At 45.5% G+C, this 12,017-nt stretch overlaps 1 protein-coding gene across 18 annotated transcripts in view; it reads right to left on the bottom strand.

Moving 5' to 3' along the window:
• The window catches only part of LOC111843415 (membrane-associated guanylate kinase, WW and PDZ domain-containing protein 2-like), a 140,027-nt gene that overhangs the window by 59,998 nt on the left and 68,012 nt on the right, over positions 1–12,017 (bottom strand). For all 18 annotated transcript variants that reach the window (XM_072710173.1, XM_072710172.1, XM_072710174.1 and 15 more), the window contains exon 3: positions 17–136. In XM_072710173.1, the coding sequence (XP_072566274.1) occupies positions 17–136 (120 nt within the window). The remainder of the gene's footprint in view (positions 1–16; positions 137–12,017) is intronic.

The raw sequence follows: 12,017 nt of genomic DNA, 5'->3' as shown, positions 1-12,017 counted from the left end.
CAAACGTCCCTCCTACCTTCATATGTTCCACTCTCCAGTAAGGCCCCACTTTTTTCCAGTTCTATAAACCGGTCAACGGTCACAAAATTGTAGTCCACCCCTGGGACCTCTCCTTCCTTGGGCTGTCTCGTTGTACCTGCAGACACAGAGAGAAAGAAGCTAAAAGTTAACTTCTTGGATATGGACAACCAAGGTCATCTTCAAGGTCCAAACACGGCAAGATAGGATCTATAAAGGATTCTACCATAGAGTGACCCGAGGTGGGATCCATATCTGCTGGTAAGTCTATATTGGCTACATCTCTATGTTTTAACCCCATCAAAATTCAGCTTGTTTTACCTTAAAACTTCTGGTATTTTACATGTGCTAGTTTTACATGTGCTAACACACTGCAGTGCTAAGAGACTGTGCCCTCAAACACTGACTGATACTGTATCAGATTCTGCATTTAGCAGGAAACAGTTAATGGATAAGTACCTAGGGTAGTTGCCCTGTCATTATCTCACATAAGCATAGCTTTTCTTGTCTATAGCGAGAGAAGAGCAAGGAATCTGTTTCTGTATGGTGAAAAATGAGGCAGTTTCACCATGGAGGTAGAAGCAGAATTCATGCAAGGCCCCTCAAACAAACAACCAGCCACAATGTCCTCTGGAATCTGGCCTTACAGCCAACAGAGCATTTAAAAACCAGAAGCAAAAGTACAAGCAAAAGCAACAGTATCTAATTTAATGGTGAAAGTGCAACATGCGCGACCCTGCAAGGCAGATAATTCTCAAAGCGCCACACATTACGGTAATTAGCTAATCATCACCTCCGGAGGTCCTGCCAACCGCTGGTGTCAGCATGGGGATACGCGACGCCGAGGTGCTAAGTAGGCTGCTGCAGAACCCGCCGCACCCTCTGAGATTTCCTGAAAGCCGTACGCTGCCCCTGGAACCCGGGGTACACTGATGGTGTACGACTGAGCTGAAGCCATGCCACAAGATTGACCCCACAAGTGTTTAAAAGTTGCATGCTGGAAAACTCTGGCCAACAGACACCATCCCTACTTGACAGGCGCTGCGAAGCCCCATGGCTGCTGGTCTGCTGTGCGTGATCTGCGTGGGGCACAGGACACACATATACCTGACGCGACTCGTTTGATGCTGAGACTGCTACATGGAGCCCAAACCTGGGGAGGTCTGACCTCAGTGACATCACGGCTTACAGCTTAGAGCTCTGTGCCTGTCGTCTTATCCAGAAACCTGTTAGGAATACCGGCGATGCAGCGACCTGTTCCGTGCCGTTCAAATTAAATCCATCCGCTCAATTCCACCAATAATCCCGCCTGACGCTCCAAATACACCATACTGACCATCTCTTGGCCCTGCCGCCGTAATCTCTCCCCACCGTTGCCTGTCCGACCATGAAATAATGTAATGAAAAGAAAATGAATCCACTACAGCCATTAAATTGCTTGGCAACATTGCCTCGAAGCCCCATTTGTTGATTAATAAGTTCTTAAATAGGAAAAGAAAATAGCTTTACAGAACCTGACCCCCTGGCTGATCTCTATGTGTGGAAGATTCTGGTGCCAAACAGCACTTTTTGTTGTTAAATGAGACATTATTAGATGATGCCAATCATGTGAGGCATCTGGAGCTGACATCTGACTTCTGGGAATCCACACAGACTCGGAGCCTCCACCAAAAAGAACACTTAAATTCATGTTGTTTTGTTGCAAGGTATTGTGATTATCTTTCATCCAAACCCAAGAATAAAATATAAATAATAACCTCTTTAGAATAGTCTGGCCTCCTTCCCCTCTGGGTAATTAATTATTAAAGATGTGGAGAGAAAATAAGCAAGAAACCTTTCCTCAGCACAAACATACAGAGACATTGGCTGGCCAGCCAGCTTTATGCTTTATGCATGCGTGTGTCACATGGGTGGAGTTTTCCAGTGAGTGCATTCCTGTGCCGACCTCTCCGACCACAAGCCATGACTGCAAAACATGGCAAGACTGTAATTAGCTGCTGGATTCAGCACTTCATCCTCTGATGGGTCATGGAGATACTAAAGTGTGTAGCTTCTCCAGGCCTCATCACTGCCCTGATGTAGTTCAAGGCTTGATTAACAATTTCAATTTAACAGATTCACCCCATGGAAGAGTCAAGCGTTCACACTTAGCAGCATACTGGAGAGGTAGTACATACACACTTATTAAACAATTACAGCAAGAGCTCAGCTGTGAAGTATGGACACTGCAGCTTCGAATTAAAGACCCAAACTAAGACCTACTGTAGTTATGAGTCCAACATTCCCCTTCCCAAAACGGATGTAGTTTGGGGGTGATTGAAAAAACAATTGCCTCTTGTCTAGGGGAAATAAAGTGTTCTAAGTGCTTAACAACTTCCTGTTCATCCGTCTCCCTAACAACAGGGAAATAAGAAACATACAATAAAAAAAGCAAATCTGGAAGATGAGAGTGTTACCAATTTGACCAGCACCCACAGATGAGGCAGGGGAACAGCTAAGCCAGGGACGCTCTGTGTTCACTTGGTGTGTCAGCGGGAGGCTGGAGGCGCAGATCCACACGCATGGCCTTGCCCATCTGATACCCTGACAGCAATGTCCTCAATATAAGGGGTGAAACTGAAGAGAGGATAGCCTCACCCACACCCGCCCCCCACGCTCCCAATTTGTGTGTATTTAAACCTACTCACTCCTCATGGACGAGGTCAGTCCAGCAGTTCTGTGTTCAGAGATGAAACTACATCACCAGGAGGCACATCAGGGCTGACAAAGCCTTTGTAGTGTCTACTAACACAGCTGCGGGGCTGAGTCTACTGAGCCCCACGCAAAACTGCCCTCAGTACCAGAACCCACATCCACCTGGGTTAATTCCCACTGACACACTGGAAGGACCCAGGCAGTTCACCATAGAAGTAGTAAAAGATATTCATATTGTAAGAAGCCCCTCACTGTCCATCCATTAGCATAGGCAAGGAGCGCTACAGCACATATTATTAACCAGCTTTTTCATTCTGTCTTCTCTTCCTGGGGCATGATTAAGTCATTCTGGGTAATTTGTTAAGGAGCCCAGCTCTCTTGTCTGTCCCTCCCGGCATCATGCCTGATGATGGTCTCCCACAGGTATGTCTGTCACTGCTGGGAATTACCACCCTCCAATCAGCCTTTTCATCCTCACTGGGGGGCGGACTTCAGTTTTGAGCCCCCAGGCACCAATTTGCTTCAGGTCAGTGTGACTAGCTGCCTACAGGGCCATGCAGTGCCTCTTAATTCACTTCCATGCAATGCCATGCAGAACTAGAGGAGCAGCCTGTTCCTGTCAAAGGGCCCTGCACGCAAAGGTAGAGGTGTGACGATTAAAGCCTCTAGTCTGTTTTCATCCTCACATCACCCACAGCGTTTGCACCCTTTATTGGACTGGCCTCCAGTCCAGGGCGATCCCTGCCTTGTGCTCTGCAATTCCTGGGACAGAGTCTGCCATCTTGCACTGGATAAATCATTAAAAGATGGATGGATGAATGGCTGCATTTGTCATAGGAAGTTTTTTGCATTTAACCAAACATCTGCTTCTCTCATGCTTCACAGTATCTTTTCAGCTGTGAACTGAGGCGGTCCTTGGTTATGCTCTCCACAGACACATTGGCCATAACTGTATTTAATAGTACTGAAAACATGCAGCATGGACAAATCTGCATGGAGAGACAGAGTGTCTTTTGAAGCATGATGCCAACCCAAGAAAACATGGTGTGCAGACAGCGGTGGGACAGGCCCTTGGTCCACGTTTCATCTCTGCATGCACACTCCCCAGGGTCCCTCTGCCTTCAGGGCAGTAAAAGTATCCAGCTGTAGACAGCTTCCTTTCTCTGGCTGTCTGGCACACATGCTTTTGTCAGTCTACACATTTTTAACACCTGGTTCTTTTTATTAAAGCTCAGCCCTGTACTTGACGCAGATCACACGGTTAACCAAAAGATGCAGCCTACTTGGTGTCAGCGCTGTGTAGTGGCCATATCCTGGGTAAGCTTTGACCTTTATGACCTGGCAATGCCAGCAGCGGGGGCAGGGATTAGGTGGGGCCAGGCCTGGGTACAGCACCACTAAGGCACCACTGTGGTTCACACTCTCAATCAGTGTTTGCGCAAGGACATACATTTTGCTGACGCTAATCTAAACATCTGGTAATTAGGGTGCCAGCTCCTCCCCCCCTTAATGCCTATGTGCTAAAGGGCTGGATTAGGGCATCATTCACTGGCCTGAGCACAGGAAATGCTGGTGGGAAGGGTAGGGTGGGGGTCTCTTTGGTCACCTCACAGTGAAAACCTGCTTCCTGTGCACATTTTAATAATGAGTCGCATTGCGATGCTGCATGTCTGCTAAGCCCGTCTTTTCAGCGACGTTAAGCACGCTTGCTCGGTCAAAAAAGAAACACGTCTACTGCGTTTAAAAGCGACAATTAGAGGCCGAGGTACCAAGGACGGCTGAATGCAAAAGATCCAAATCCCCATGCCTTTTCAGCATCTGACAGGCTGAAATGTTAAATGTAACGTGAGCCACAAGCCGCCAAATGAACACTACACTTTCCTGTTAAACCGGGAAGGAGACTGCAGTTAAATAACTGACCTTTGCTGTTTCTTGCAAAGCTAATCAGGTGCCAAATTTAGAAAAAAATATTTGTGAAATACTGACCATAGCTCAGTTGGCCAGTTCTCCTCACAAGGCTATAGCACTACGGGCTTTGAACAGCTGAGAAGGCAGGTATATCCTGTGCCATCCAGCAGCCTACAGCTATGACGCAGAACTCATTCCAGGACTAGTTGGCATGGCGATAAGCCCCCTCCAATCACTTCTGAAATTCAGCGCTACCAGTCTGCTCTCCCTGACATCGGTGTTTGGGTTCAGTTAGAAGAAATGATTTCGGACCTCTGTTGATGCACTTCAGACACTGACGTTAGTAGAATCCCACCACTCTGTGGAAAACAAGTACTGGTGACGTGATCCAGGGTACAACCTACTCTTACGTCACAAGCGAATATTATAGCCCAGGTCTGGGTGATACTATGCTAGGATAAATGATACTTTGGGTATGCAGCTACATGAGCGGCATGGTGGTGCAGTGGACAATACTGTTGCCTCACACCTCTGGAACCAGGGTTTGAGTCTCAGCCATGGCTCCAAGTATCTCAAGTTTGCATTTTTTCCCCGTGTCGCCGTTGAGTTTCCTCCAGGTACTCCGACTCCCTCCACAGTCCAAAAACATGCCGCGGCTGACTGGAGTTACCAAATTATCCATAATTGTGCTTGTGTGAGTGTGTCCTGTGATGGGTTCGCACCCCATCCTGGGTTGTTTCTTGCCTTGAACCCTTGGCCTCTGGGATAGGTTCTGGACCCCCCATAACCTTGAATAGGAAAAGCGGTTACATAAAATGGATGATATGGCGTGGTATTTTGGACATTTGGAATTTCGGCAAATTTTATCACCAAGGTTAACGGAGTAGCGTTACTTTTTAAAATATCACCAAAGTACTATGTACCTCAATATATCTAGATGATATGTAAAACTAGATACCACCCAAACCTAGGTGCTTCCATCACTGAAAGGGACCAGCCCAAACAGAACCACCTAAGTTTTCATTAAGTCTAGGACAGATGGAAAACACCAGTTCCTAACAGGTGTTAACAAATTCAGAAAGAACAGTTTAACACAATGATCAAGCCACAGAGAACTGGTTAAATAAGAAACAAACACAAAAACTCAATGGTAGCTAAAAATATTTCAAATGTTCAATTGCAGAAGTCTGTCTGCCTGGACCATTTATAATTCTAGCAGGAGAGTGCGGGATACAGGGACAATTATCATGTGATCTTCCAAGCAGCCTGGGATGGCTCTTTAACTGGATACACAAAAAAGAAGCAATAATCTGAATCAAGCCTTATCTGCTGAGGCAGAACTCATCAATCAGCACCGCTCTGAAAAAAAGCTTGATTGAGATCTCCCTCTACGACACTCCAAGAAGACAATGGGAGCTCTAAGGTGTTCACTTATTGAATCGTCTCTACCTCACCCCAAGAAACCGTACATACGGCACCCGTGGTGAATCAGAGCTCAGGCTCGGTGCTGGCAGTGGGATTTCAGTGTTAACGTGCTCGTTTGAGATGTGTCCTTCATGCATTTTAATTTGAGTCTGAAAGATTTTTTTGGCCTTTCTCCATGGCAAGGCATACTGGCAAATCACAACCTGATGTTCTGTTCAAAATCATTTCGAGGAAGCAGACTACTGAGAATTACCGAGAACATCAGCCAATTAAGCAGCATGAGTAAGAAAAGGACATTTGATTATTACCTGTGGTTTTTTTCAAAGCCCTCACTGTGAAGACTCACAAGCCCTCTGAATCTAATTCCCAGAATGCTCATGGGTCACCATTCTGAAGATGCTCCCAGTTACCTTCTTTGGTGCCTCCTCTGTGTACTCCTCTTCCTACTCCGCCATAAACACTTCCTCTGATGTTGTTGTGCCCCTGAAGCATGTGGGATCCCCCCAAGGGCACGTCTCGCAGTGTTCGAACCTGGCCTATGCTTCACTCAGCGGGAGGGAGGTGTCAGTGCATTCCAGTGCAGCCGTCTCTAACCTCATAGGTCACACAGCCCAACTGTGGCCTATTCCAGAGTCCCCCCATCACGGGAGAGCCAATGGGGGATGAGATGTCAGCATATGAGGGAAAAAGTGGGCAGGAAAGTGAAGCGAGGCAGGAGGGTTGATCCTACTGCATGTGGTTTTGTACGGCGTGATTGCGGAGCTGCACAGACACGCGGACAGCACGAGGGATCTGGGCAGGCTGCTGTCAGCCTGAGCTCCTGGATCAGGCGGCTGAGCGTGAGCACATTACCACCCGATGACACAATCTGTGGCCAGGAGACGGGGCTCCTCTTCATGCTTTTTTTATTATCCACGAACAATCAGGGGTGGCTGGCTCAGAATAATTTTAAACGGGGCCAGATCCCAATCTGGAACACCACCCCACTCAGATGATTCCTCTCTGAGCGTGGTGCCACTTTCCTCAACAACTTTCCACTTAAATGTGACAATTAACTCAGAGGGGCGTTGCCATCATGGGCACAAGAAACAAGCAATTCCAAGGGATAAACCTTCAATTGAAATATTTAGTGGACAATCTTGTTGAGCACAACTTACATATAAATAGTTTGTACAGAAACTCAGGCACAAGGAAGCTGAGATCAGCATCTCAACGGTCATCTGGCCAGCTCCTTCACAACCCTGCCCCCTGCAGGTACCATGACATGCAATGGAAATGGTGCCCTCAGCATATGGCCACCCCCTGACTAAAAGGCTGAGCGGCGTGCGCCTTTAACATGAGAAATGTGGAGTGCATGAGGGAACAAATACTGGACTGCATATGCGCTCACAAGTCTGACACAGCTGGACATCCTGCGGCTGATCGTTTGTTCCTAATATCTGGCAGACATTGCTTCCAGGCAGCAGGCTTTCGAGTGAAAGGCCCTGATAATGTACCCTTTATCTCGACTGCACTCGTGAAATGTTCAGCAAGGTTCTGCCAGAAAAGGGACCATTGAGCTGGTTTACTCCTTCTCATTCGCATGCAAGTCATAAATAATAACCAAACTGTTAATAGCAAGGTAGAGAGACTACTCCCCATCCATCCATCCATCTTTTGTGACAGATGATCCAGTACAGTATTGTAGTCAGCCTGGAGCCTCACTGTCAGACAGCATGGGACATAAGGCTGGAGACAATCTGGACAGGATGTTAGTCCAATACAGGACACATACACAGACAATACTGGCAATTTAGGGACTGCAGCAAATGAAGTGCTTCTGGATTATGAGAGGAAACCCACATAAACACAAGGAGGACGTGTATGCAGAGCTGTCTCCCCCCTCACAAAGTTAGGAGCAGCAAACCCCAACCTTAGAGATTAATCTACAGTCCTAATTCTTTTTTTCTACTAGCCAAATCTTCATATTTACCATTTTATCAACACCGATTTAATAGCGACTGAAATTAACAAATATGTTCTGAGCTGATTTTTTCTTTTTAAACAGTAAGCTTATTATCATTTATCATTATGATAAAAATTTGATTTTTCCCAGCAGTTTAGCTCATGATCTGAATATCTAATCTAAATTACTTCATTTAGATGCCTATAGCAGGCACTTCCAACTAATAATGCTATGGTATATCCACCAACATTTTAGGTATTGAACAAAATTTCATACCAGGTACCTGGGTTCATCAACAGAATTCATACTGGGCCTTGAATCCGCAACATTTACGTGGTGACCTGCTGTCCTGGTTGTTTTGCAAAGTTTCCCAGCAAATTTCTGGCAAGCAAATATCAGCCATTAACACCCTGCTCACCTCTAAGGTCACGGGTCGCAACCCAGTGTCCAGGTCTCCGCGGCACGTTTAACATCCACACATTAATAAAAAAACACCATCAATAATATACAGACATGTGATGCATTATTCATGCATGTTTTTTCCCCAAGTTCTGGATTTCAACTTGCTGCTCTGGGCAAGACATGTGTTCCTGCAAACTAAGTAGCCATAAGGAGTAAATTATTATTTGAGGGAAAATAACTATGTGTGTGTGTGTATGTGTGTGAATGGACTGAATTAATGCATTTAGCAAACTGGGTGTGGGATCTGATGATGCACACAGGCAGCGTGGATGTGGGAGTGTAAACACCAGGAACGTCACTGGCACAGGGCACACAGTGTTCTAAAGCACGCTACCCGAACTGCAGGTAGGGTGACTATAGCTGCAAGATCCCATGCTAGAATGCTATGTACTAGGGCATTGTGTAGCCTAAGCATCACTGCACTTTATCCGCCACTCAATCTTCCAAAAAGTTACCTAGTGGAAGGTTGCAGAGTCACTGCAATTCAGTGAGCTTAAATTCTGCACCCTTAAAGATATATCCAAACCTTGTGTCTGCCTACTTCATCTCAGTAATGTGGTGGCTGTCTTGCATCTGGTACGTATCGTTTTCTCGAAAGCAGCCGCTCTTCATGCAGGACGGGTGATGCGTTCCCCATATGAAATACTTCCTCGTCTGCCTGTAAAGTGTCTGTCCGTTCTATTATTCCATCTTATTAGCTTTGACGTTTATTATTAAGCTCATAAACATAATGGGCCCCGATACAGACCCCTGTGGCACTCTGCTGATTATCCTCATCAACCTGGAACCTGAGCCACTTAAAATAATAAGCTGCTTCCTGGGTGACAGCCATTTTTGTACAGCATCCTGAATCCTCACCTGCTTTACTAAAGGAATGACCTTTTACGTTAAACTCTACTGACTGCCTGCGTAAATCATATCACGAGGTTTTGCCAGGATTAACTAAACACCACATATCACCTCCTGATACAGTAACATTAGTAATCGTTAGCATTTGGTACGTATCAGTAGATATGGTTTACTGTGTTCTGGCAGCAGGTCTTATTGTCTCACATGTTAACCTCAGCTCTTAATGGCATCTTACTAACAGCAGGAAAGATCTTGATTCTGCAGCTTTTCACATCTCCGCAATCGCTTTCATAATACCTTTTTTTGCTGCCTTTGAAAAAGACTGCAATTCTTTTTGTGTATTTCTGTGGAATGCCATCTTTCTTCTATTTTCTTCCTATTTTCCCCAATTTACTCATTTGGGCTTAGGTCTAGGATGTATAAGCGTATTTTGAGACCACAATAATATATATTTGAAGCAGAGACACGCATTCTGGGAACATGCATTTATCTGCCCCCAGCCAGTGCTCATAAGCTCTCTGCCATTCTCCCTTACCCTGATTCACTGAAGTTGTACACTTTCATTTCAAATGTCTCCTCAAATGAGCAGAAAATGATGTCACAGCCTACCACGAGACACATCTCAACCCATTGCCTCACTTCCTTTTATTACCTAAAACTGGCCAGGGAAGTTCATCTCCCCTGATGAATATTTCAGTGAATTAAGTCCTTTTCAATCATGCCGGTTTCTTATAACAAATTCCTTTTAGCACTACTGTAAGCTCACAGTAGAATGCAATATTTTTTTAATTATATTTTTACCCAAATCCCATGTACTTTTACTGTTTTAATGAGTCTGTTAGATGCACCTAAAGCACATCAGCAAATGGTACATCCGTAGTTCCCTTTGTGAGATCCTGAAAATTGTTAGTCAGAGACCCTGCACCTTACACACCACAAGGTCCCCATCACTTGCGGGAGAACTTTCAATGATGACTCCTGCACTAACAACTTTTAGACTCCACCCACTGCCCATGAACAGCAACTGGTGGTCAGATACATTCTGCCAGTCTCCCAGAAGCTCCCCCTTTAGGACTCGGCCTGTCCTCCGTCCCACCTGATGCTTGTGCCACCCCCTGTGTGCTGTCCTCACCACCCCGGGGACAGGAGCTACTGGAGCCCATGAATAATCCGGCATTGTGATCAGCCCGCCGGTTCGGCAGAAAGCGTAATTGGATCCTTTAAAGTTGCACACCATGTCTGCTTTCTGGCATGCGGTGATTTTTTTTCTGTTAAATGACTATAGTAGCTGCCTCCTTGGGAGCACACAGACACTCCTTCTGAGAGTTAGACCCCTTCGGTCTTACAGCGGGGCTAATCCAATTTCACCCACAAAGAAATCATGAACTGCTATATATACACTTTCTTTTTCCCCCAAGGGACTTCTTTTATGTAGAACTATAAAAAAACCCTTTCAGTGATGGTCAATGTCCAGCCTCACTGAACACATGCGATGAAATTGCATGCCCAGCCCGCTCTCTCACGCGTCCAGTCATCTATATGTACCTTTCCTAAATCACTGCCGTAACCTGGTGACAGAATGCAAATACAAATCATTTGCCCAATGATATGCAGTGGCATTGCGGGGACGATGATGGAGAGCCAATCACATGAACGACATTTGCCATCAGACCATCCAGTAGGCGTGAAACTCAGGGACAGAGGCATCTCATGACAAGATTAATGATTGTAAATAATAAGCACTCGCCTGGGTGTGAGCGGCGGACACGGTGTGGTGCAGGTGCAGAGAATTTGGTACTTAAACCACTAGACAGAGGAGTGATGTTCCTGAAAATGCGTCCTTGTCCACTGAGGAACAATGACAGGGGAATTGCCCACCCACAGTAAAGTTGCCACAGGTCTTTAAATTTATAGACAACTTAAAACACAACTTAAGGCCATAAGCATGACATCTGTTGATAGCTATAAATGTCAATAAGTTTTCTTCATTCATGTTCTCCCATGTTTTACATGCAGAAGCTGCATCTTGAGCTCTGGTGTGTATCCCAGCCAAATATGCAGAGCGAATTAAACTTCACTTCATCTCCACATTCATGCAGCCCTGCAAACCTCATTACCCACCTAGGGCTACTCATTCAGGTCAGCTGTTCAATTTTGCTTTATTTATTTTTATGCAGAGGTTTGAGCTGGAGGTCCGGTGTTGGGCCCTTGATGGCAGTTCTACAATGCATGTAGACAGAACAGCAATAAGGGCCATCTTCAATCACAATGCTGAGACAGCATTTTTTTGCTCAAAGTGAACAGCTCTGCATGTTGGGTCTAAAGCAAACGGCAGACTCCACGTCAAATCAAGTGTCGAAATGTTAAAATGCATTTACTGACACGAGAAATGTTTAAAAATTTGGAATAGCAAGAAAAACCCATGAGAAGTCTTTGCATTACAGGATCTCAACAGGTGTGTGTCTGTTGCTCAGGTGCTCTTGGAGATAATCGTGGTTTGGCAAAGTTGAGCAATTACTCTGTTCCGCATGGTAGAAGGTACTGCAGCCAAAGATGGTAAGAGATCTTTCCAAAATAGTATATTTATCCAGAAACTTTCTAGAAATGGGTCCTACTAATGCAGCCCTCGTCAAATGGGTCAAACCGTAAAACAGTAATGCAGGTCATTTTACATAAAAGCATGTGGTCCCTACATATAATGGTATACAGGTCATTT

The sequence above is a fragment of the Paramormyrops kingsleyae genome, chromosome 3 (assembly GCF_048594095.1).
Source record: "Paramormyrops kingsleyae isolate MSU_618 chromosome 3, PKINGS_0.4, whole genome shotgun sequence".
In the NCBI taxonomy this organism is placed as follows: domain Eukaryota; kingdom Metazoa; phylum Chordata; class Actinopteri; order Osteoglossiformes; family Mormyridae; genus Paramormyrops; species Paramormyrops kingsleyae.
Note: the sequence above shows the minus strand (reverse complement) of the source record. Positions and strands in the feature narration are given on the sequence as shown.